This window comes from Peromyscus eremicus, chromosome 5 (genome assembly GCF_949786415.1).
Source record: "Peromyscus eremicus chromosome 5, PerEre_H2_v1, whole genome shotgun sequence".
Lineage (NCBI taxonomy): Eukaryota > Metazoa > Chordata > Mammalia > Rodentia > Cricetidae > Peromyscus > Peromyscus eremicus.
Window position 1 is genome coordinate 44,077,267 of NC_081420.1, and position 23,971 is coordinate 44,101,237.

Consider the following 23,971-nt stretch of genomic DNA (forward strand, 5'->3'; position numbering starts at 1 on the left):
TGAACGTGACGAGCGTGCGCGCCGCCGGCCCTAGCGTCGGGCTTAGGGGAAAAGGCCGGAGGAGCGCGGCGAGGGGGTGGTGCGGGTGAGGGCCCCGCCAGCCAGTCGCGTCGCCCTCCCGCAGGGAGAACGCGGAGTGAAGGGAGGGGCGAGCGGCGCGCGCGGGGCCCGCGTGGAGGGGCGGAGGACAGCGGGCCGCGCCCCCGCTCCGGAAACTGCGCGCAGTGCCCTCGGGGCGCGAGGCCCAGGCCCGTCCGAGCGCCGCGGGGTGTCGCCGCCGCCGCCGCCGCCGCCGCCACAGGACGACGTGGACGCGCAGCGGCGGGCGACGGAGGCGTGCTGCGGTCGCGCCCACTGCCCTCCCGCGAGCTCGCCCCCGACGTCAGGACGATGGAGTGAAGCGCGGCCCGCGGTGGCACTTCCGCGTTGCGCCGCCGGAGCCCGAGGCCGCCGCCGCCGCCGCCGCCGCCGCCGCCGCCGCCCGGCGCGGCCGGCGTTCTGCTGCCGAGGACAGGATCCTCCCGCGCCAGGCCCGGAGGCCGCTGCGCACACACCGCGACTGGAACCGGGGACGCGCGTCCCGACCCGGATTATCGTGGCGCGGCTCCCGGCCGGCCCTGCTGCTCGCTACCCCTCCGCCGCTGCCGCCGTCCCCCTTCCCGGCGGGGGACATGGCCAGGGTCTGACCCCGGAGGAGGCCGCACCCGCGCCGCACTCTGCGGCGGGCTCTAGGCGATGCCGAGCAGCTCGGACACGGCGCTGGGGGGAGGCGGGGGCCTGAGCTGGGCCGAGAAGAAGTTGGAGGAGCGCCGCAAGCGGAGGCGATTCCTGTCCCCTCAGCAGCCGCCGCTGCTGTTGCCGCTCCTGCAGCCGCAGCTCCTGCAACCGCCGCCGCCGCCGCCGCCTCTGCTCTTCCTGGCTGCCCCCGGCGCGGCCGCCGCCGCAGCCGCCGCCGCCGCGGCCTCCTCCTCCTGCTTCAGCCCGGGCCCCCCTCTGGAGGTCAAGCGGCTGGCGAGAGGCAAGAGGCGCCCCGGAGGGCGGCAGAAGCGGCGCCGCGGGCCCCGCGCCGGGCAGGAGGCGGAGAAGCGCCGGGTCTTCTCGCTGCCCCAGCCGCAGCAGGACGGCGGTGGCGGTGCCAGTAGCGGCGGGGGTGTGACCCCGCTGGTGGAGTACGAGGATGTGAGCTCCCAGTCCGAGCAGGGGCTGCTGCTGGGGGGCGCCAGCGCGGCAACGGCGGCGACGGCTGCCGGGGGAACGGGGGGCAACGGCGGGAGTCCGGCCTCCTCCTCCGGCACGCAGCGGCGCGCGGAGGGGTCGGAGCGCAGGCCGCGCCGGGACCGCCGCAGCAGCAGTGGCCGCAGCAAGGAGCGCCACCGCGAGCACCGGCGGCGGGACGGGACGCGCAGCGGCAGCGAGGCCTCCAAGGCCCGCGGCCGCCACGGACACAGCGGCGAGGAGCGGGCCGAGGCCGTCAAGAGCGGCAGTAGCAGCAGCAGCGGCGGCCGCCGCAAGAGTGCGTCGGCTACGTCTAGCAGCAGCAGCAGCCGCAAGGACCGGGACCTCAAGGCCCACCGCAGCCGGACTAAGTCGTCCAAGGAGCCGCCCTCGGCCTATAAGGAGCCGCCCAAGGCCTACCGAGAGGACAAGAGCGAGCCCAAGGCCTACAGGCGGCGGCAGCGGTCCCTGAGCCCGCTAGGAGGCCGGGACGAAAGCCCGGTGTCCCACAGGGCCTCGCAGAGCCTCCGAAGTCGCAAGTCTCCCAGCCCGGTGGGAGGTGGCAGCAGCCCCTATTCCCGGAGGCTGCCGCGCTCTCCGAGTCCCTACAGCCGGCGCCGTTCGCCCAGCTACAGCCGCCACAGCTCCTACGAGCGGGGCGGCGACGTGTCCCCCAGCCCGTACAGCAGCAGCAGCTGGCGGCGCTCGCGCAGCCCCTACAGCCCAGTGCTCAGGTGAGTCCTGCCCCCTACCCCTAGGAGGACTAGAGAGTGGGGTTGGGTGCCTCAGGTCCTCTTTCCGGACCAGAGGAGGGATTTCTACTGGGGAGGGGTGCTATGCGAACCTCTGGGGGTTGGAGGGACCAAACAACCAGCTTCAGCAGGGACGGTTTCTAAGAGTTCAAAGTTTTAAACTTGTTGCTTTAACTGTTAGCAGCTTTCTGCAAACTGCTCTGCTCTCTCAGCATTTCTAGTTAGGATAAACCCTAGGAGTAGCTTAATTTGTCTTAATACTTTTGAAACCTGTTTTATGGAGAAAAGGTTACTTTGTTGGTTATTTATTAATGGATTGCAGTACAGGGACTTACATTGTAAAGAGCAATCAGAATCGGGTGGTGATGTCAGAGTTAGGTAAGGATTGCAGATATTTCATGTAGTTAATACGAGGATGGGAAAAGCAGCTTTTTATTAAGTTTATTTTAATGCTCAAAATACGTGTAAGTAGACGTTGATAGTAATAGAGTTTGAAGAGAAGGAAAGGAATTACAGTTGAGATACTTTTGTGTCGGGTGTCTTTTTACCTGTTCTTTCAGACTCATGGTTTTAAAAAGAAGGAAAAAATGCCTTATGTTCAACACTCAGTTGCCAATAATATAAATGGATATAGTGGTACAATGTAACCGAGTGAATGGCTTAGTAAATTCTCAGACCACTATAAACCTGAAACTGCTCGCTGTAAGGTTTAGGCCTTTTAAGTAATAATAATCCTAATGAGTGTGTTCAGAAATTTTTGCAGATATAATTTAATCTGGTGAAATTGGAGTAAAGTTTTTATATGGCTGTTAAGCCTTGTTTGTTGTACAATACTAGTCTCAAATGTGTGTATTGATACATGTCTATTATGTAGAGTGAAGTAAAAGTGGCTTTTGCGTACTTCGTAGGTTTTGTAGATTCTTATATTAACACGGCTGGGTCTTCTAGGCTTTATGGTTTGTGGTGTTATAAACAAGTTTCAGGATTGGGGTTATTTTTCTGTTTGTCTTAGTTTGTGGTAATGCCAAATGGATACCCATCTGTAGGGACTGGTTATGCTGGTGCTCAGTGTAGTGCATGCATCTGTGAAATTTGCAGATCTCTTACTGTCAAGTTAGCAGAACGCCCAAGTGTCTTTAAACCATACGATCTGTATACATTTCTTCATAGTGTTTGAGTACGCACAAAATGCCAGTTTTAAGAATTTTGCAACTGACAACTCTGCAGCAATTTGACTTGTGCTTTTTATATGATGTTACTTTTTACTTATAATATTTTACCTTTGCCAAAGTTTTCATTTTCTGCAATTCAGTTTGTTTTGCAAACTTACTAGATAGATTCATAACTTTAGATAGCAATTTAAGTGTGTAATGGCAATTTTAACAATGGGTTTGTGTTTCTAGATATCTTAGTGAGTTTTTTTGTTACACATTGGTGATAAGTGTGTACTATAGAGTTTGTGTGATTAGCACTGTGCATGCTTAGTAAATCTCTAAGAGCACATACTACATGCCAGTGCTAGTTTAGGCACTGCAGTGGAACAGTGAACACAGAGTTACTGTCCTCATGGAGCTAGCATGTAGAAAGTCCACTCACTGGGGAATCTTTTCATGATGTGTGTATTGACCAGCTTGATTTCCAAAGGGCTCATTTGGGAAGGAGCTTTTCGATAGTATTGCCCATCATTTCTGACAGCTGGCTATGTGGTTCATGCCTGAATACATCAGTAGGTAGGAACACGTTATGCTTGGGCAGTCTGGATTGGACATGAGTTCAGGCACTGTTAGCCCAGTTTCTTTTCTTGTATGATTTGTTCAGTTTCTTAGCAAAACCATTGAAGACTTTTTGCTAAACTATTAATACTTAATACTTGTCTTTTTTTTAAAAAAAGTAATTTCAAGGGATAAATGAAATTTTGCCTGTTATAAAGTATACAACCCTACAGAAACCTAAAGTGGTTGAATTCCGAATAGTTTGAATTGTTAAAAATCTTACTGAAACAGAAATCCACATCTATGCATTTTCCAAATATAATGCTTTGGAATGGTACAAAACAAATTTGTGTGCTATACTAGTTCTTTAAAACATGGAAGATAGTTGTCATGTTTCCAAGTCTTCTCTGGATCAAAAGCTTGTCTTTCTTTTCTTTCTCTCTCTCTCTCTTTTTTTTTTTTAATGAAGTTTGGTCTTAAGGTTTTTGTTGTTATTGCTGTTTGTTTTGCATTGTGTTGCTTGTCAAATGTTCTGCTTAAAATTTGGGGTCCAGAATTAATGGCTAGTTTTATTTGAAAAACAAGATTTAGAAAGATAGCAAATGTACATACTGCTGAAGAACATGAATTCACTTGTCCAGCTTAGTACAGAGAGTTTTATTTTCTGCGAAGTTTAGTAGTAGAGTCAGATGATTGGCTCTTCAATGAGTAGACAAGATTGTAAGCTCCACAGTGGCATCTAGCCTGTCTTGCCCACCATTGGGTCCTAGTGCTCAACACTGTATTTGGGTAGGATATTTATAGACACTTAATAATCGTTGAATAGCTAAGTGAAGGGAAGATAGAGTTGAGTGAACATAGGAACTGTTGCTGTTTCTGGATTACATGCTTCATTTGAATAAATAATATAGACCATGTGCTATGCTATAAGAAACGTCAATATGACATTTTCCAAGCCCACATACTAATGAATTACCAATGTAGATTTTTTAAAGGAAATGTTTCTATACCCAAAATACTATTGAAATCATTCTAGAGGCTTCTACCTTCCAGCCTGTTCTTGGTCTGCATTTGTGTCTCCAGTTCTCAACTCAAGCATTTCATTTCATCAGCTTTCTTAGATTAATTTCTCCTCATAAGCTGTTTCATGAATTTTTCTTTACTATTTGATTGTTGAGGTGTGTTAATTCTTAGCATCTTCCTGATAAGCCATGTAATAAATGTGAGTGTGTCGATGGAAGGAAAGAAAGGTGCTGAGTGTAGAGTTCCTATGGTAGGCACTGATCCATGGCCTAACTAACATACAGGCTCACAGGCAAGTCCTTGTATAGTTCCCGCTGATGGATTAGGAAACAAATACCCCCCAAAACTTGAGTGATTTGCTGATGGAATAGGAAGCAAATGCTTCAAAAACTTCAGTGTTTTGTATCAAAGTCAGTTTGGATTCATACCCTGAACTGATTTGAAAGTCTTTAATACTGTGGTGTATTCAACTTCAGTTGGTATTCGTGGCACCTCTCATATGGACGTGTTTTGTTAAAAAAAAAAAAATTAACCTTTTAAGGGTACTTAAGTGTCACTTTCGTTTCCTTGGCTATTTCTCCCCTCGATTCAAAAAAAAGCTTCAAATATTTTATTTTATGAGAGTTTTGCTGTATATATGTTTGTCACCACATGCTGGCCTGGTGCCTGCTGAGGTCAGATGATCAGAAGAGAGTGTCAGATGCTGTGGGATTGGAGTTACAGACAGTTGTGAACTGCTATGTGGGTGCTGAGAATCAAACTGGACGCTCTGCAAAGAGCAAAAAGTACTTTTAACCGTTGAGCCAACTCCCCATCCCCTAAAGATTTTTTTTTAAAGAAATTTTCTAGGTAGACTGAGTCAGCACTCAGGATGTTGAGACAGGAGTTGGTCAAGGTTAGCACAAACTACATTGAGACTGTGTCTGAAAATACAAGAAACAAAATCAGTGTTTCTGATGATGCGTTTAGCTTGATTGTAGTTTTTGTTTGTTTGTTAATTAGTTAATTAATTTTTTTTTGTAGGGCTTGGAATGAACCCAGGTTCTCTGGCTTGTTAAGTAAGCATTCCACCACTGGTTCCTTCCAGTCTCAATTTGGTTTAAAAGAACAATGAGGAGGTTGACATCTTTGAATGATTTTTCTATTTTGTCTTTACAAGATAGACCAAAAATATTTCTTGGAGATCTAATTAGTTATTGATGACTAATTTGCTGCGGGAGCTGTCGACTTGAAGTTATTGAAGTCAGGTTAATTACTAGCAGTAGGATGAAGTGTATATAGCTGGTTTTGACTCCATCCGTGTAGGCTCAGGGTTTAGGGTTCAGTAGAAGGCTTTGCTGTTGAATAATACCAAGACCCTGAGAATCCAATGACTGGACCTCAGATAGAGATGAAAGTTAAGTCACTGATGTTTACTAGCCTATTATATGGGGCACTTGGTTAAGGTTATTTTGTTCTCACAACTGCTGTTCCGAATGATGTGAAATTAGGATATTTTTAAGCTCCTGTTACAAAATGCTTCTGGTTTGATATGTATGTCATAGAAAAAGTATCAGAAATGTAAGATGGTGAATAAGTGCAGAAACAGAAGAGAATGGAGCTTTGGGTGAACTGTTTAAAAGTTTCAAAAAGTGGCAGTTCTACCTTTCATTCTAAGAAGAAGTACCTTGCTCTTTTCTCTGGTCAGTCTTTACCTCACATTTTCATCTGTCCATCCTCATTAAATTTATTTCCTCTTAACACTAACATTTATATCTGCCTTCTGCGTAACACCCCTGGCTATCCTGGAACTTGCTTTTTAGACCAGGCTGGCCTCAAACTCACTGAGCTCTGCCGGCCTCTGCCTCCTGAGTGCTGGGATTAAAGGCATGCGCTGCTATGCCTGGTACCTTTTCATTCTTATAGTCTCATTTAGGCTGTCATTATTAATGTGTTAGACTTTCTATTACTACCCTCTTTCTACTCCTCTTCATTCAGTTCCTTGAAACAGGATCTCTAGCCTAGTTTGGCCTTGTACTGGGGCAGTCCTGCCTCAGCCTCTGGCACACTAGTATTCAAGGAGTCAACTTCTGTAACTGTCTCCTCCCAACCCTTTCTGGTCCATGCTTTATTTCTTACTGTAAGGTTAAATAGTGTATCTCTTGTAGGATTGGGTATAAACATTGTGATACATTGTGACTTAATGCCTTTAATATTATGACCCCATTCTATTAGGACTCTTATTTTTCAGACACATTTATTTTTCTGTATTTCTCTATTAACTGTTCTCTGAGCTTGAAATGGTAGAAGAGACACTGACAACTTTTTTTTCCATCTTTGCCTTTTGTCTTTCACGCAGAACTCTATCTCAGCATCTTGATTGCTTACTCATCTGGATGTTCATTTCTTTCTCTGTCCTCCTTACAAAGCACTTGGTTTTGTTTTTGCTGTAGAGCTGTTAAAAGTTCTGATATTCTGTCTTAATTAATTGGCTGACTATATTTGTTTGTCCCTACTAGATTGTAAGCTAAAAGGACAAATTTCCAAAATGTATTTGGTAGTAGTAGTTTATTTAGTTCTTTAACATCTCCTTTCCCCTTCACAGAGTAAAGCAAATCAATTTGCACAGATACATACCATCTTGAAACTTGCTTGCCATTTTGGTTCACATATCTTCTAGGATTGAGGATTGAGGAAGTAATTGTGATTTATAGGGAGAGACTTTAGTGGGTAAAAATATTTACTGTATAGGTCTTGAATGTGGTTCAGAAGAGAACTGATTCTGGAAAATTGTCCTCTGACCTTTACATGCCCATGGCCTGAGTGCCCACACTTAAACAATAGCAACAATATATATATTTTAACGATGAGACTTTAAAAACGTCTCTCTGCCAGGTGTGGGTGGTAGCACACACCTTTAATTCCAGCATTTGGGAGGTAGAGGCAGGTGGATCTCTGCATTTTAAGCCAGCTGGGGCTGCATAGCAAAATCTCCATCTCAAAAGAAAAAGGAAAACATCTTAATTTACTGGAAAATGAAGAGAATGCTTGGTCACTTTAATGTAAATAAAATAAACTCATACCTACTGTTTATATTTGCTGTATCTTCTATTGACCAGGATAAGTCATTTGTTTTTCTTGATGAATTTAAGTCACTTGTTATGGTAGAAAGTTTCTGAGCAGACTATCATATTTTATTTGATTGAAACCCTAGAATATAGTTATTTCTGAAAAATCAGTTGAAAGTGAATGTTGCTTTTTTTTTTTTTTATATAAGGTATTCCCAACCTCTTTCCCTATTTGGTCCCCATCCCCCCACCTCTCCACCCCCTTGTGGATATCACTTTCTTTTCTGTTTTGGTGGCGGTAGTTAACTGTTATTTTTGTTTTGGGTTGCCTTTATCTCGCATGGAAATTTATAAGCTTGAAGTAGATGTTGGAAGCAAAAGTACCAAGCTGGAATCAGAAATATTACTTCTTTACAGAGATAGAATTAAAACCTTGAAGTTGTGGGAGACTCAATACTGTAGATGTGTATTACAGGATAAAATGTTAGTGAAGCAGGGAATTTATATGAAAAGGGTATTGAAAGGAACTGAAAGTTGTAATTGGGTTAGTTTCTTCCCCACTCTCTGTCGCTCTGTTTTCAGTTACAGGGCACTTTCACTGGGTTACAGCGACTCTTTACAATGCATCTAGGAGTAAAGGATTTCACCTCTTTTGGAGTAACATTCTCTCTCTCTCTCTCTCTCTCTCTCTCTGGTTTTTCTGTATAGTTTAATTTTCTCTATCTTTTGATACTGTTCTTTATTTTTTACCCATTTACAAAGTGTTCTTTGCAGATTTTTTTTGGTGTGTGTATATGTGTTGTGACTGCATGTGTATATGTGTACCCACGAAGGCCTGTTACCTGAGGAGCCAGAAAAGGGCATTGGATCCCCTGGAACTGAAGTTACAGGTAGTTATGAGCTGCTCTGTGAGTGCTGGAAACCTAACTTGATTCTTTTGTAAGAACAGCTAGTGCTCTTAAGCACTGAGCCATCTTTTTCAGCCCTTGTAAGTATTCTTAAATCTGATTACCTCAGGGTAGGCATGTGACTCAGTGGTACAGAGAGAGAGCCCTTGCCTAACTCTAGATACATGAATATTCTTTTTTGTTGTTGTTAAATTTATTTGTATTTATTTTCATTGTGTGTGTGTGTGTGTGTGTGTATGTGTACACGTGTGTATGTGTGTGTATTCATATACCACTGCATTCTTGTGGAGGACAGAGAACAACTTGGATGAGTTGGTTTTTCTTCTTTCACTCTGTGGGTCCAGGGAATTGAACTTAGGTAGTCAGGCTTGATGGCAAGCACCCTAGTGGGTACTTTTGTTTTTTTTTTTTTTAATTTTTGAAACGGCATTGCTGTGTTCGCTAGCTGTACTAGTACTAGTTATGTAGCCTAGGCTAGGCTTCAACCTGTGGCAATCTGCCTGCCTTAGCCTCCCGAGTTGCTGGGATTACAGTTATGTACCATTCTTTATATTTGGCTATGTTTTGTTTTTAATTGATAAGTAGTGATTGTGTGTTTTTGTGAGACACAATGTGAGCGAGCTTCAAGATAATTTAACAGTCTACTGCCTCATGTCTGTGTGTGTGTGTGTGTGTGTGTGTGTGTGTGTGTGTGTGTGTGTACACCCAGTCCTCCATCTTCCCCAGTGCTTTCTTACTTTCTGACCCCTGGGATTCCTTCCTAATGTGCATCACCATTCCTATGTGAAGTCTCCTCTTAGAAATTTTGGGATATTTACTGCTACTGTATAGTCATAATTTTGTGTAATCACTAAATCTTGCTTTTCTTAACTGAAATGTTATACACTTTTGATCAACGTTTTTCCTTTCTCTATTTGTCCTTTTCCCCAAACCTCTGTTAGATACTATCTCCTTGTCCATTCTGTAGTAGAAGTTCTTAAAAGCTTGGTAGAGTAATACACTCAGACTTGATGCTTCGATTTTTACATAACAGTGAAGTCATAGAGCGTTTGGTTTTCTGTGCATAACTTACTTGACTTTAATCTTTGAAGGTTAATCCACATTATTGTAGATGATAGTGTGTGTGTGTGTGTGTGTGTGTGTGTGTGTGTGTGTGTAAATGCGAGAGTGTGTGCTTGTGGAAGTCCAGGATACCAGATTGCCTGGAGCTGGAGTTGTAAGCAGGAACTGGGTGTGGGTCCTTTACAAGGGAGCAGTCACTCTTAACTGCTGTGCCCTATCTCCAGTTCCCCAAAGCACATCATCATTATTATCATTATCACTCCTTTAAATATGTTCTGTGTGTGGGTTTGTGCAGTGCTCATGGAAGCCAAAAGGTATTGGATCCACTGGAGTGAGCATTAGAGGGGGTGTGGGCTGCCCAATGAAGCCATCTCTACAGCCTGGATTTTCTTTTTATAAGGCTAAATAGTATTTCATTCTGTATATATGCACCACATTTTCTTTATCTGATCATCTGGTAATGGATACCTATGTTACACCCTATATGGGAGTATAAAGTTTTAGTTCACTGATTTCAGCTCTTTGGGATTTATATGGAAAAGTCAGATTACTGAATCATGTGACAATTCTATTTCTAAAGTTTTGAGGAACCATTATACTGTTTTCCGTAATGGCTTTGTTAGTTTACATTAGCACCAACAGTGCAAAATAGTTCATTTTTCTCTAGTACCCCACCATCCCATTTCAGTTTTGTTTTTAGTTTCCTTAAGATAGTATAGTACTGAACATCTTCCCAAATGCTTATTTGCCCTTCACTTTTTTATTTGTTTCAATTTTTTTTTTTTATATTTTGGAATTGAATTGCTTTAAACTTCTGTACATATTCTGGATACAAATAAATTCTGCAAATGTCTTGTCTTTGGCATTTTAGCTTTCATAATTTTTAAAATTGGGTTAAAAATACTTTGTCTAAAATACTTTGTGAAAAAGATTTTCTCCTTGGTTCTAGTGTTCATTTTATCAGGTATTTACATTAGCATACTTACATTTCCTTCCTCCTTGCATATTCTCGTTAATAGATTTATTTTTAGACACATATGACACATGTGTTATATATAGACACAGGATTTTAAAATGTGGAATCACATTTACTTACATACCTTTTCAATTGCTTTTCATTCCTTTGTATAGGTCCAACTTTGTATGTTGGATTTCCTCTGGCCAGTGTGATAGATTTCTTATAATGCAGTCTGCTAATCTGGAATTAGAAGTCTATTTTGAAAGATATTTCTCTTGACTATGGAATCCTAAGTCAGTATTTTTTCTTTGTCAGTATTTAGACTTGTCCACATCTGGCTTCCATAGTTTGCGTTTAGGTTTTCTTTTCCAGTCACTTGATTTTACATCTAGTGAAGTTTTTTTTTTTTTTTAAGTTAATATCTCTTAACATCTAGCACACTATGTGACAGTTAAGTACCCAGCAAGTGATAGATATTAACCTCATTTAGACGAGAACACATTCAACACTAACCACCATTTCTTTAAATGTGTTAATATTAACAAGGTGTAAAATGACCAGAGAATCAAATTCGTGTGTGTCTTTATGCAAATTAGGCACAGAGTCCCCTGCTGCTCTGACTGTCTTTCCTTTTTAGCTTTAAAAACACATCTCAGGTCATGGTTCAATGAAATATGAAGATGGTTTAAGCTCAGTAGAGTAGAAGTTGTTAGAGCAAATATGTAAATGGTTAGTTATGTGTCTTTAAAAAAATATGTTTAAGGAACCTTGAAAGGAAACACATTTTTAGACTAAGTACATTGTTGCGATTTTCTAATTTTAAAAATAATGTCCTTATTGAGATGTGATTTACATTCCACACAGTTTACTCTTTAATTTATTTTTATTTTCCTTATAAGTTTCTTGAAACTTCTTACTTTTTGCCCATGCCGGCCTTGAACTCCTGAACTTCAGTTTTCTTCCAGCTTTAGCCTTTTTCTGAAGAGGGTGAGCACAACTTTCCCTGGCTGTGGATTTACTCTGTTAAATTGTATAGCTTATTAGTCTTCACTACATTGTTAGAGTTTTACATCCATCACCATTAAATCTAGAGCATTTTAATCACTTGTGCAAGAAGCCATGGCCATTAGCATTGGCACTCACTCTGTACTTCACTTCCTCCTGCCTGTGCCATCACTAGTCTTCTGTCTATAGACATAATTTGGATTTTTTTCATTTAACTGGAATAATATATTAACATGGTCTTTTGGACTGGTTTTCAAGATTCATCTGTGTTGTGTAATGTATCAATACTTTATTCCATTTTATGTTCAAATAATACTCTGCTGTATAGAGAACACTACATTTTACTGTTAATGAACATCTGGGTTGTTACTTTTTTTTTTTCACTATTAAGATTTATGATCCTATGAACCTGTATTATATAAAGTTTTACATGTGTTTTTACTTTTCAGGTGTATACCTAAGATTTGTTGGGTCATGTAATTTTTAACATGAGGAACTACCAAACTATTTTTCAAAGTAGCTGCATCATTTTTACATTGGCAGTGAATGGGGACCTCCACTTTTTCTCCATCAAACTCAGAGTACAAAAAGTGTTTGATTATAGCTCTCTTACTTGAGTGGTATCGTGTGGTTTTGATTTACGTTTCTTTGAGGAGTTGTGAAGTTGAGCATATTTCCATGTTTGTGGACATTTGAATATCTTTTTCTTCTTTTAGAAATGCCTTAAGTTCTTTTTCTCATTTTAAAATTTGGAATTTGATTTTGGTTTGTTTTTGAGACTGGCTTTCACTGGGTACCTCAAACTAGCCTGAGACTCATTCTTCTGCCTCAGTCTCCTGAATTTGGACTTATAAGCCTGTGCCATGATGCCTGGCTTTGTTCTTACTATAGGACCTTTAGTCTTTTATATTTACTAATTAGTTACTCTCAGACATATAACTTGTAAATATTTTCTCATTTTTATCACTTGTTATAATAGTGCATTTTTGTTTGATTTGCTCTCTTTTTTTAAAGAAAGGTCTCACTGTATAGCTCAGGCTTGCCTCAAACTTGGCAGTAGTCTTATTTCAGTGCTGGGATTAGAAGCCTGATCCAGCATTCCCAGTTGTGTTGTTTATTTTTCTTAAATGTATTTAAACATTTTAATGACATTTAGTTATTTCTTTTTATCTTGCTGAACCCATGGTTACAAAGACTTAGTCCTGTATTTTCTTCCAAAAGTTTTATAGTTGTAGTCTTCTAATCCATTTTGATTTAGCTTTTATGTGTGATGAGTTTTATGAAGAGGTCTACTTTTGTTTGTTTGTTTTTGGTTTTTCGAGACAGGGTTTCTCTGTGTAGTTTCTTGCCTTTCCTAGAACTCGCTTTGTAGACCAGGCTGGCCTCGAACTCACAGAGATTCACCTGCCTCTGCCTCCCGAGTGCTAGGATTAAAGGTGTGTGCCACCACCTCCCGGCGAGGGTTCTACTTTTGTTTTGCATCTGGCTGCCTGTTTATCTTAGGACCATTTTTTAAAAAGACTATTTTCCATTGAATTGTCTTAACATCCTTGTTGGAAATCAGCTGATCATATATGTGAGAGTTTATTTCTGAACTCTCAATTCTGTTGTTTTTATATGTCCGTCCCCTTGCCAATACCTCAATCTTGTTTATTCTAACTTAAATTTGTTTTCTTAATACTTTGCTTATTTTTGCCTCCTCCCCCCATTAAGTGGTGTTGGGCCCCCTTTTCCCACAAATGTTCCACCTTCTGCATTTTTACTTTATATTTGTATGCAGCTATGTATGTAAGAAAAATGCAATCCTTGTCCTTCTTTGCTCCGTCACTCTCTCCTTCTCCCTCCTCTCCCTTTTGGCCTCTTCTCCCACAGTCTCTCCTTTCTGCTTACATGCCGTATTTTGGATCTAGATATGATAGAAAACATGACTATTTGTCTTTGGGTCTGGTTTATTTTGCTTGATGTGCTTATCTCCAGATTTATTCCTTTCCTGCATATTGACATAATACTTTTGTGTGGCTCTTTGTATGCATGTACTCCATTTTCTTTATCCTTTGTCTGTTTATGGACATCAAGTCTGTTGCGTTGCATATTTCAGGTATTGTTTGTTTGTTTGTTAAAGAAAAAGTTATTCCATAGTGACTGCACTAGTTTATATTTCTGCCACTAGTGCATAAAGATTCTTTTGCTAGATTCTCCTCCACGTTTGCTGTCTTTTGTTGATGGTAACCATTTTGACTGGGGTGAGATGGAATCTCAAAATAATTTTAATTTGCTTGTATTTCTTTTATTTCACTGGTTAAGGATGTTGAATACTTTAAATATTTGTTGAAGTTAGGCATGGTGGTGCATGCCTTTTATTCCAGTGATCAGGAAACAGAGGCAGGTGGAATCCTGTCTCAAAAAAAAAAAAAAAAAAGAGACAAAACCAAACAGAAGACCAACAAACCAAAACCTCCTCTCAAATATTTGTTGGATAGTTGTATTTTTTTTTTCTTTGTTGGTAAAGACTTCTTTTTAAAATTTTTAATGTGCGTGTGTGTATGCTTATGTCCTCTGGAAGAGCAGCAAACACTATTTTTCTTTTTTACTTTTTTTTTTTTTTTAATTATGTTGGTTTGTTTTTGAGACAAAACAAAGTTGTCTCCTTTGTCCCACCATATGGGTCCTGGGGATTAAACTGAAATGCCAGGCCTGGCTACAGGTGCCTTTACCTGCTGAGCCATCTTTCCAGTCCTGTTTATATCCTCTTGATTTAATTTTGGTAAATCATATATATGTATCTAGGAATTTGTTTCTTTTTCATTTGTAGTTATCATTGTATTCCCTAACGATTCTCTAGATTTCATTGATGTCCATTGGAACCTCTATTTTTTCCACCTCTAATATTATTAATTTGAATCTTTTGTCTTCATTTTAGTTAGATTCTCTCTCTCTCTCTCTCTCTCTCTCTCTCTCTCTCTCTCTCTGTGTGTGTGTGTGTGGGTGTGTGGGTGTGTGTGTGTGGCGGCTCGGTTGCCCCATTCCCACAGTGAGTGACACGCCTCCTCCAGTGAGGCCACACCTCCTGATAATACTACTCTCTATTAGGCCAGGTTGAGTTTTTGTTGTTGTGAAGAGACACCATGTGTACAGCAACTCTTATAAAGGAAAACACTTAATTGAGGTGGCTTACTGTTCAGAGATGTTCTGTTCAGGAAGTTGTCTCCTGAGCCAAATTGTGTTCAAGGCCATCCCCCCACTTTCTCTTCTATCACATTCTGTGTATCTGGTTTTATGTTGAGGTTTTTTGATCTACTTGAACTTGAGTTTTGTGCAGGGTGATAGATATGGCTCTATTTGCTTTCTTCTATATGCTGCCATCTAGTGAGACCAGCACCATTTTTTGAAGGTGTGTTCTTTATTTCATTGTATAATTTTGGCTTCTTTGTTGAGAATCAGATGTTCATAGGTGTGGATTTATGTCCTGGTCTTCAGTTTGTTCTTCAGTTTGGTCTTCAGACATGATTGACATGTCTGTTTATTTGCCAATACCGTGAGATTTGTTTTGTTTTTATTTTGAGACAGAATTTCTCTGTGTAGTGTAGCTGAAAGTTTTTCTGTCTCCTGTCTGGCCTGAGGTCAGGACAGATCTTTCTCACCCATCAGTCCCATAGCCACTTGGACCCAGGTAAACGCACACAGGCTAATATTTTTAAACTATGGCCATTAGCTCAGGCTTACTACTGACTAGCTCTTACACTTAAACTTGGCCCATTTCTGTTAATCTATATGTTGCCATGTGTTCCATTACATGCTGCTCTCTGGACAGCAGGCTGGCGTCTCCTAACTCAGCCTTTCAGCCTTCCCAGAATTCTCCTTGTCTGTTTATCTCGCCTATACTTCCTGCCTGGCTACTGGCCAATTATCTTTTTATTTATCAACCAATCAGAGCAACACATTCATAGCATACAGAACATCTCACAGCAATGTAGTTTTAGTGTCTGTCCTGGATTGCCTCGAACTCACAGAGATCCGCCTAGCTTTGCCTCCCAAGTGCTGGGATTAAAGGCGTGCACCACCACCGCTCAGCCTGATTTATTTATTTATTTATTTTTGAGTTAAACTTGTATCTCATTTTACTGAAGGTGTTTATCAACTGTAGTAATTCTCTGGTAGAATTTTGGGGTCGCTTACATACACTATCATATCATCTGTGAATAGCAAGACTTTGATTTCTTCCTTTCCAGTTTGTATCCTCTTGATCTCCTTTAGTTATCTATTGCTCTGGCTAGAACTTCAAGTACTGTATTGAATAGATATGGAGAGAATGGAGAGCCTTGTCTTGTTCCTGATTTTAGTGGAATTGCTTTGAGTTTCTCTCCATTTAATTTGATGTTTACTATTGACTTGCTATAAATTGCCTTTATTATGCCTAGGTATGTTGTCCCCTGTATCCCTGATCTCTCCAAGACTTTTATCATGAAGAGGTGTTAGATTTTGTCAAAGCCTTTTTTAGCATCTAATGAGATGATCATGTGCTTTTTTTCTTCCAGTTTGTTTGTATGGTGGATTACAGTGACAGATTTTCCTATGTTGAACCATCTATGCATCTCTGGAATGAAGCCTACTTGATCATGGTGGATGATCTTTTTGATGTGTTCTTGGATTTAGTTTGCCAGCATATATATATATTTTTTTTCGAGACAGGGTTTCTCTGTGTAGCTTTGCGCCTTTCCTGGGACTCACTTGGTAGCCCAGGCTGGCCTCGAACTCACAGAGATCCGCCTGTCTCTGCCTCCCGAGTGCTGGGATTAAAGGCGTGAGCCCGCCGCCGCCGCCGCCGCCGCCGCCGCCGCCGCCGCCGCCGCCGCCGCCGCCGCCGCCGCCGCCGCCACCGCCGCCGCCACCGCCACCGCCACCCGGCAGTTTGCCAGCATTTTATTGAGTAGTTTTGCATCAATGTTCGTGAGGGAAATTGGTCTGTAAATTCTCTTTCTTTGTTGAGTCTGTGTGGTTTGGGTTTCAGAGTAGCCTCCTAAAATGACTTGGGCCATGTTCCTTCTGTTTCTATTTTGTAGAATAATTTGAGAAGTATTGGTGTTAGCTCTTTGAAAGTCTGGTAGAATTCTGTGCTAAAACCATCTGGCCCTGGGCCTTTTGGTTTTTCAAGACAGGGTTTCTCTGTGTATCCTTGGTTGTCTTGGAACTCACTCTTGTAGACCAGGCTTGCCTCAAAATCACAGCGATTCACCTGACTCTTCCTCCAGGATTAAAGGCATGACCCACTACCACCTGGCAGATTGGAAGACTTTGAATGACTGCTTCTATTTCCTTAGGGGTTGTAGGTCTAGTTGTTTATCTGATCTCAATTTATTTAATTTTGGTAAATAGTAACTATCAAGAAAATTGCCCATTTCTTTTAGATTTTCCAATTGTGTAAAGTGCAGGTTTTGAAGTATGACCTAATGATTTTCTGGATTATCTCAGTGTCTGTTGTTATGTCCCCCTCTTTGTATTTGATACTTTTAATTTGGACATTCTCTCTCTGCCGTTTAGTTAGTTTGGGTAAGGGTTTGTCTTGCTTGTTGATTTTCCTAAAGAACCAACTCTTTGTTTCATTGATTCTTTGTATTCTCTTTGTTTCTATTTTATTGATTTCATCCCTCAGTTTGAGTATTTCCTGCCATCTACTCCTCTTAGGGGTGTCTGGTGCTTTTTGTTCTAGAGTTTTCAGGTGTCCTAAATTGCTAGTATGAGATCTCTCCAAATTCTTCATGAAGGCACTTAGTGCTATGAACTTTCCTTTTAGCACTGCTTTCATTGTGTCCCATAAGTTTGGGTATGTTGTGCATTCATTTTTATTTAATGGTAGGAAGTTTTTAACTTTTCTTTATTTCTTCCCTTGACCCAGTAGTAACTCAGTAGAGAGTTTTTCAGTTTTCATGAGTTTGTAGGCTTTCTATTGTATCTGTTGTTGAAATCCAGCTTTAATCTATGGTGGTCTGATAAGATAGAGGGGTTATTTCAGTATTTTTATATCTGTTGAGACTTGCTTTGTGATGGAGTATATGGTTAATTTTGGAGAAGGTTACATGTGGTGTTGAGAAGAAGGTATATTCTTTTGTGTTTGGGTGAACTATTCTGTAGTTATCTGTTAGGTTCATTTGAGTCATAATGTCTGTTAGTTCCATTATTTTTCTGTTTAGTTTCTGTCTGGACGACCTATCCATTGGTGAGAGTGGGGTGTTAAAGTCTCCCAATATTAATGTGTGGGGTTTGATGTGCAATTTACGCTTTGGTAATGTTTCTTTTACAAATGCATAGGTGTTCAGAATTGAGAAAAATCTTGGTGGATTTTTCCTTTGAATATGGAATGCCCTTCTCTTTTGATTAATTTTAGTTGAAAGTCTATTTTGTTAGTAGGATAACTATACAAGCTTGCTTCTTAGGTCCATTTGATTGGAAAATCTTTTTTCAACTCTTACCTCTTTGATGTTGATGTGTTTCTTGTATGCAAGAAAATGATGGATCCTGTGTTTGTATCTATTCCATTAGCCTGTGACTTTTTATTGGTGAACTCAATCCATTGATAGTGATATTAATGACCAATGATTGTTAATTCCTGTTATTTTGTTGTTGGTGGTAGCAGTAGTGTGTCTCTGTGTGTGTATGTGTGTGTCTGTGTCTGTTCGTGTTTCCCTTCTTTGGGTTCTGCCAGTATGAGATTATCTATTGCCTGTGTTTTTGTAGTTGTAGTTAACTTCCCAGGGTTGGAATTTTCCTTGTAGTACCTTCTGTAGGGTACTATCTGTAGGATAGATACTGTTTAAATTTGACTCTGTCATGAAATATTTTGTTTTCTCTAAGAGAAAACTAAGAGACTCTAAGAGAAAAACTGTCTGTGGTGATTGACAGTTTTTCTCTTAGAGTCTGCAAGACATCATTCCAGGCCCTTTTGGCTTTTAGAGTCTCCATTGAGAAGTCAGGTGTAATTCTAATAGTCTGCCTTTACATGTTACTTGGTCTTTTCCCCTTGCAGGTTTTAATATTCTTTCTTTGTTCTGTATGTTTTATGTTTTGATCATTATGTAGCAAGGGGACTTTCTTTTCTTCTCCAATTTATTGGTGTTCTGTGTGCTTCTTGTACCTTTCATCTTTAGGTCAGGAAATTTTTGTTCTAATATTTTGTTGGAAACATTTCTGGGGATTTGAGCAGGGATTCTTCTTCCTGTACTCCTATTATTTTTAGGTTTGGTCTTTTCATGGTGTCTGTGATTTCTTGGATATTTTATGTTAGGAATTTTTTAGATTTAATCTTTTTTTTTTTTTTTTTTGGGCTGATGTATCCATTTCTGCTATCTTATCTTCAGTGCCTGAGATTCTTTCTTCCATCTCTTGTATTCTGTTGGTAAAGTGTAGCACGAATCTTAAAGGGTCATATTAATAAAAACAAATCCAGGAGCCAGGTATTGGAGTGAATGGCTGGAAGATGAGAGAAGCAGAACAAGCCACAGCCATCTCACCTTGCCAATCCCTCAGCTGATCCTGTTTCCTCAGAATGGAAGCCTCTTGAGTTCTCATTCAGACTACTGTTTTTTTTTTTTTAATTTTTGGTGGAGTCTTTAATGTATAGAATCATGTCATCTGCAAATAAAGATACTGTGACTTCTTTCCTGTTTTATCCACTTTATCTCCTTCACTTTTTTTACTGTCTAGCTAAGACTTTGAACAGTGTATTATTAAACAGGAATGGAGAGCTTGGATATCCTTGTCTAACATCTGATTTTGGTGGAAATGCTTTGAGTTTTCTTTGTTTAGTGTGTGGCTGCTGGGATTGCTATATACTGCCTTTATTATGTTGATGTTTCCTGTGTCCCTATGTTCTCTAGGATTTCTGTCGTGAAAAGATGTTGGATTTTTGCCTTTTCTGTATCTAATGAGATAATCATGTGGTTTCTGACTTTCAGTCAATGTAGTGGATTATGTTTATTGATTTTTATGTGTTGACTCATCATTTTTTTCTCTGGGATGAAGCCGACTTGACTATGATGTCTTAACTTTTTTGTGTGTTCTTGAACTCAGTTTGCAAGTATTTTAATGATAATTTTTATATTAGTGTTCATCAGAGAGATTGGTCTATCATTTTACTTTTTGGTTGGGTCTGTCTGGTTTTGGTGTGGGGGTAATGCTGGCTTCATAAAAAGGATTTAGAAGTATTCATTCCTCCTTTTTCTGTTTTATGGAATAAATTGAGAGTGTTGGTGTTAGTTCATTGAAGGTCTGATAGAATTCTATACTGTATCCATCTGGTTCGAGGTTGTCTTAGTGTTTTTATGCTGTGAAGAGACACCATGACCACAGCACCTCTTACAAAGAAAACATTTAATTGGGGTGGCTTGCTTATAGTTTCAGAGGTTCATTCTATTATCATCATATCATCATGACAGGGAACATGGCAGTGTGCAGGCAGACTGTGATGCTGGAGCTGAGAGGCTACATATTGCATGCAACAGGAAGTCGATTGTCATACTGAGAGAAACTTGAGCAAAAGAGTCTTCAAAGTCCGCCCCCATAGTGACATACTTCTTCCAACAAGGCCATACCCATTCCAACAAAGCCACACTCCTAATAGTGCCACACCCTATGAGATTATGGGGGCCAGTTACATTCAAACAACCACAGAGGTGTGTTTTGTTTGTTGTGTTTTTAGTTGTGAGACTTATTTACTGCTTCTGTCTCATTGGTTGTGAGGGATCTGTTGCTTACTTCATCAATTTCGTTTAGCTTTCTCAGTTTAGTGGAGTATAAGTTTCTTATATTATAAATTTATGATTCTCTGAATTTCCGCAGTATCTTGAAATGTTTCCTTTTTCTCTTTGATTTTATTAATTTGTGTCCTCTTTTTTTTTTAAATTTAATTTGGCCGAAGGTTCTCAATTTTAATATTTTCAAAGAACCAAGTCTTCAATCTTTGTATTTTTTCACTTCTATTTTATTAATTTTAGTCCTGACTATTAATTTTCTCTTACCAGCTAGCTACTCTTTTTGTTTTTCCAAAGCCTTCAAGAGCAACATTAGGTTTTGTGATATAGGCACTTAGTGGTTGGTATAAGATCTCCTCTTAGGACTGTCTTCATTGTGTCCCATAGGTTTTGGTATTCATTTTTGTTCAGTGGTGTGTTTAGATTTTATGAGTTTGTGTAATGTCTTTTCTGTTGCTGTTATCTTTATTACTTTGTGATCAGATGGAATGTAGCATGCTGTTTTAATTTTCCTAAATTTGTTGTGACTTGTTTTGTGTCCTAATGTGTGGTCTATTTTGGAGAAAATTCTTCTGTGGGATATTCTGTATGTTAAATGTGTTGCTCTGATTGGTTAATAAATAAAACACTGATTGGCCAGTAGCCAGGCAGGAAGTATAGGTGGGACTAACAGAGAGGAGAATTGGGGGAACAGGAAGGTAGAGGAGAGGAGACTCTGCCAGCCTCCGCCATGAGTACCAACATGTAAGATACTGGTAAGCCACCAGCCATGTGACAAGGTATAGATTTATAAAAATGGGTTAATTTAAGATGTGAGAACTAGATAGCTAAAAGCCTGAGCCATTAGGCCAAACAGTTTAAATAATATAAGAGTCTGTGTGTTTATTTTATAAGTGGGCTACGGGACTGCGGGGGCTTGGCAGGAGCTGGAGAAAAAAACTCCAGTTACAAAATTCTGTGGGCTGCTAAGAAAAAAGTGTATCTGTAGTGTTCGGGTGGAATGTTCTATAAATGTTCACTAGCTCTGTTTGATTTATAATGTCATCTAGCTGTGGAATTTTTGTCTGGATAGCCCCTCTGTTGGTGAAAGTGGGGCATTGAAGTCATGCATTGTCAGTGGGTTGGGTCAATCTGTGATTTTTGATCTTACAGTGTTTTCTTTTATGAAATTGGATGCCCCCATGGTTGGTGCATAAATGTTTAGGATTGGGTTATCCTTTAGATGAAATTTTCCTTTAATGTGTATGAAGTTTTTTTTTTTTTCTATCTCTTCTAACTAGTTTTGTTTTGAAATTATTTTGTTAGACATTAAATTAGCTATGCCTGCTTGTTTCTTAGTCCCATTTGCTTGGAGTACCTTTTTCCATTCTCTACTCTAAGTCCATCTCTGATGGTGAGGTGTTTATCTTAGAGGCAGTAAAAGATGGATCCTGTTTTCTAATCCAATCTATTCGTGTCCTTTTATTGGGAGATTGAGATCATTAATATTAAGAGTTATTATTGAATAGTACTTATTCCTGCAATGTAGTTATGGTGTTTTCTTAGACTTCATTTGGTTCACTATTACAGGATTATATATTGTGTTCTCTTGAGTATATTTCACTTTTTCTTTAGACCAACATATCTACTGTACAACTAACTTGGTTTACATAAATTTCTTCAGTTTGTTTTTATTATGGAAAGTTTTTCTTTTTCCTTTGATTATGAATAGTAATTTTCCCAGGTGTAGTAGTTTGTGTTGACCTCTGTGGTCTTTTTTGTTTGTTTGTTTGTTTTCTGCAACAGGGTTTCTCTGTGTAGTTCTGTAGACCAGACTGGCCTTGAACTCAAAAGATCTGCCTGCCCCTGCCTCCTGAGAGTAGGGATTAAAGGCGTGTACCACCAGCACCACCACCACCACCACCACCACCACCTTGAGACCCTTTGGTCTTTTTAAGGTTGCAGAGTATTAGGTCATGCCCTTTTGGCTTTCAAACTTAAAGGATTTTTGGTATTCCTGCCTTGATATGTGGCTTGGTTTTCCTCTCTTGCAACTTTCAATATATAGCCTTTGTTCTGTGCATTTAATATGTTGATTATTATGTGACATGGGGAGCTTTTTTTCTAGTCTGTCTATTTGATGTTCTTTATGCCTCTTGCACCTTGATGGACATCTCTTTCCTTTTTTGGGGAGGAAGTTTTCTTCTATTTTGTTGAAAATATTTTTCTGTGCCTTTGAAGTAGGCTTCTTTTCCTATACATATAATTATGCAGGTGTAGGGTAAAAAGGACCATCAAAAAACACCCTGACTTTGACTTGACCCCAGGACCAGGGCTTGAAATCCCACCAATCCCTGAACACAGAATCCCACCAATCCTCGAGGTCAATCCCTGAGCTTTCCCCAGAATCAGACCACAAAAATCCACCAGTCCCAAGCCACCCTGGAAAGCTTCCCCCCCTCACCCTCAAGAAAGCCTATATAAGCTCTATACCCTGTTCAGCTTGCTGCTGTTTCTCACCTGAGGCAGCCACCCTCCTGTATTCTTCCTTCCCAATAAATCTCAAATGAGGTTTGTTGTGTGGTGTGATATTTGCAGAGCTCAGCTGTAACAATATTTGCTGGAGCCAGAGCAGAGTGGAGCAGAGCAGAGCAGAGCAAGAGCAGAACTGTAACATTTTGAAGGGGAAGCTTTCCCCTAGCCCAGCAGAGTTGTTACACTCTAGGGGATCTAAACAGAGCTGTAACAACTTCACTGGGAAACCCTCCCCTGCAGGAGCAGAGTTGTTGGGGGGAAACCTTTCCCTTGAGCAGGACTGTAAGCAGCTACACTTACAGTGACTTTGTGGTATTCTTTGGCTCCCGACTGCCAGAAGGATACCTTTCTGTCTGAGCTGCAATGCTTACAGTAAGTTTATTCATTTGGTAGTGTACCAGATTTCCTGCAAGTTCCATTCCTGAGTTTTTTAGATTTAACATTTTCTTTCATGGAGCTACCCACTTCCTCTATTTTGTCTTCAAGACTACTAGTCTTTCTTCCACTTGATCCAGTACTTTGGTGAGACTTTCCTCTGAGCTTCTTGTTTTGCTTCTTGCACTTTCATTTCACTTATATTTCAATTGAGCTTTTTTTTTTTTTTTTTTTTTTTCTTTCGAGACAGAGTTTCTCTGTGTAGCTTTGCACCTTTCCTGGAACTCGCTTTGGAGACCAGGCTGGCCTCGAACTCACAGAGATCCGCCTGCCTCTGCCTCCCGAGTGCTGGGATTAAAGGCGTGCGCCACCACCGCCCGGCACAATTGAGCTTTTCTTTAGGGAGTCTGTCTCTTTATTAGTTTTGGAAATTAGTTGCAGGCAGTATTCTACTCACAGAATATGTCTTGTCATAGAGCCTGGTACCCTGAACACCACTCTAACAAAGGAAAAAGACATCACAGCTCTACAAAAACCTTGTGCCTGCTGAACATTACAAATACTTCCAACTGAAAGATGACAAGAAAGAAAAATTAGATTAAAAATTGTATTTTCAAATCTTGAACTATTTTTATTATTTCCTTCAACTGTTTGCA

At 40.7% G+C, this 23,971-nt stretch overlaps 1 protein-coding gene across 2 annotated transcripts in view; it reads left to right on the top strand.

Moving 5' to 3' along the window:
- The first annotated feature begins 490 nt into the window (after window positions 1–490).
- Cdk13 (cyclin dependent kinase 13) overlaps window positions 491–23,971 on the top strand; it is a 99,160-nt gene continuing 75,679 nt past the window's right edge. For both annotated transcript variants that reach the window (XM_059263375.1, XM_059263376.1), the window contains exon 1: window positions 491–1,949. In XM_059263375.1, coding sequence (XP_059119358.1) covers window positions 736–1,949 — 1,214 coding nt within the window. In that variant the 5' untranslated portion in view covers window positions 491–735. The remainder of the gene's footprint in view (window positions 1,950–23,971) is intronic.